General features: G+C 39.4%; 1 protein-coding gene across 2 annotated transcripts in view; it reads left to right on the top strand.

Annotated features, from left to right (window-relative positions):
• LOC106513899 (torsin-1A-interacting protein 2) overlaps positions 1-2,068 on the top strand; it is a 6,892-nt gene extending 4,824 nt beyond the window's left edge. For both annotated transcript variants that reach the window (XM_014002948.1, XM_014002947.1), the window contains exons 6-8: positions 83-202; positions 276-329; positions 472-2,068. In XM_014002948.1, the coding sequence (XP_013858402.1) occupies positions 83-202; positions 276-329; positions 472-1,259 (962 nt within the window). In that variant the 3' untranslated portion in view covers positions 1,260-2,068. The remainder of the gene's footprint in view (positions 1-82; positions 203-275; positions 330-471) is intronic.
• Positions 2,069-2,385: the final 317 nt, after the last annotated feature.

Raw genomic sequence — 2,385 nt, 5'->3', positions numbered from 1 at the left:
GTTGTAGTCAAGAAAATGTCTCAGAGCACTTGTTGAATGAAAAACAAATATTTTTCATCAACTAATTTAACTTTGCTTTTAGACATACCCAAAGTGAACCACTTTGTTCAAAGTGTGCACCCTGTTTTGGAGAAGTCCACAATGAGACAACGTGTGAACAACATTCCAAGACAAAAAGAAATTGTTTGTCTCAAAAAACCAGGTATTGCAGCTTCAAAATAAAAAATCAAATAAATGTATATAGCAACATTTCTGACACTGCTTTTCACTTTTAGAAGCACCAAAGAAAACTGTGGGGACTAAGAGAAGCTCTGGTAACTCCTGTAGAGGTAATCTATTGTCAGTTTAATAATAATTTATTAAATAATTATAAAAACTAAAATGTGTCCAAATATCTGCTTTTTTGTTTAAGCATTATTTTTTTTAGACCCAACACTTGCTGTAATTTCGACCCATGTTTCGTCCCTGCAGGATTTGTGTGGTACCTGTGGTGGTTGATTTTCCTGCTGATGCTCATTTCCGCCACTTTGCTCGCGTACAGGATCCTCCCTGTGCTCCAAAGAACAGCAGACAAAGAGGGATATCAATCCAGGGAAGTGCAGCCGGGAGTCTTCTCTGATCGCTTGTCACTTCTTAAGACTCAGTTCCCCAGTCAGAGACCTGAGCTGTGGAGGAGGAGCGGGATCCACCTGGAGAAGCACCTTAAAACAGCCCAGCCAACAGAGCCGGTCAGTCTGATCTTCACGGCGGGCCTCGGGGCTAAGCGGACACTAGACTGCTTGGCTCGCGGCTTGGCCTCCGCCTACTCGTCAGCCCTCAACGCCTCCACCCTCCACCTGGACGGAGCGAGCAAATCCGGCCGGGGCAGCGACGAGGTGAAGCTGGACATTGACGATCAGCTGACAGCGGCGTTTGAGGGCGATAAACCAGCGGCGGTCATTCATCGCTTCGAAGAGCTGCCCCCGGGCTCCACCCTGATTTTCTATCGCTACTGCGACCACGAGAACGCCGCGTACAAGCAGGTGTTCCTGTTGTTCACCGTGCTGCTGCCTCAGGATGAGATCAAGGGTAAGCTGAGTCTGGAGGAGGTGGAGGAACTGGTTCACGACTATGTTGAGAGGAAGCAGGTGGACYCCACAAGCAATGCTGGCTTCAGCGACATGGACGTCGACAAGTTTAGTGGACTGTGGAGCCGCATTTCTCATCTGGTTCTACCCGTGGTGCCAGAGGCGTGGATGGAGCAGGAAGGATGTCCATAAAACTTAAGGATTCCTTGTTACTGCAGAGAATTTTAAGATGATGCAAAAGAAACATGTAAAYTGTGATATTTTGTATACAGACTTAAAGGTTTTAAAAGATGTGTTGATATTTCTCTGTCAGAGCTGCAGATGTATATTTTTAGTTTTTAAAATCAATGCGCTGCGACAGTTTTTATATTGGACACAAAAGCATAAAGATATAATATCAGTTTTTRCCAAGTCACAGTTAGCATTTATAAACTTTTGTTCAATTTAATCTTTTTTTATGTCTTTCTCTTCATTTGTCTTCAGCAGGAATCTTACTTTTGTTTTTTGCATGTTTTCAGTTCTATATCTTCTTCCCGCAGCAGCTGATGGACATATATACTATCTTCATGTTTTGGTTTAAACTAAAACTTCCCAGAAAATGTCTACTGTTTTTGTTACATGTGTTTGTCTTACCCAGAGTACTGGCTTTTATTGAAATCTATTGTGAATTTTTTTGTACTTTCCTGAAGATGTATTTTGATGACTTGACACTTAGATCATAATATTTTTTCAGATAGCTGTATATATTAGATATTTAAAGATTTGAACTTTGCATTTGTTGTTAAGAAAACATCAGAATAGACTGAAAATATGCTTAAAATATTCAGGTTTGTATGAAGTAATAAAACAGTTTTTTAACCCATCACAYTCACAAATCTTTTTGATGGTAAAACTGAATACTGTAACGGTTGATCTTGGTTTTAAATCCTTCGTGACCACTTGTTCTTATAATTTTGTGTTACATGTAAATGTTTTCATTAAAGTTTATTTTGATACTTTGAGTTATTTTTAACACTTCTTATTAAGAATCAGGACTGAAAAAAACACAGTTTAATAGGGCTGGGCATAAACAATACAATATATAGATTTTAAAAACAAAAAGCTGCTCTAGTGATATTCTGTCTTTTAATGTTGATACTGTCAGCCTATAGAGGGCAGCATTGCTATACATTTCTTATACATAATATATAATCTAGATCGGTGGTTCCCTATCTTCTGACCTGCAAAATATTCATGGCAAAAACTTGTGACCCCAAATATTACTGGTCTGAGTACATGAACTTTGTTAATAACCCTAAAAACACAGGCTTTTTGACAA

This window comes from Austrofundulus limnaeus, unplaced genomic scaffold (genome assembly GCF_001266775.1).
Source record: "Austrofundulus limnaeus strain Quisiro unplaced genomic scaffold, Austrofundulus_limnaeus-1.0 Scaffold15, whole genome shotgun sequence".
Classification (NCBI taxonomy): domain Eukaryota; kingdom Metazoa; phylum Chordata; class Actinopteri; order Cyprinodontiformes; family Rivulidae; genus Austrofundulus; species Austrofundulus limnaeus.
This window is presented reverse-complemented; position numbering and strand designations above follow the sequence as displayed.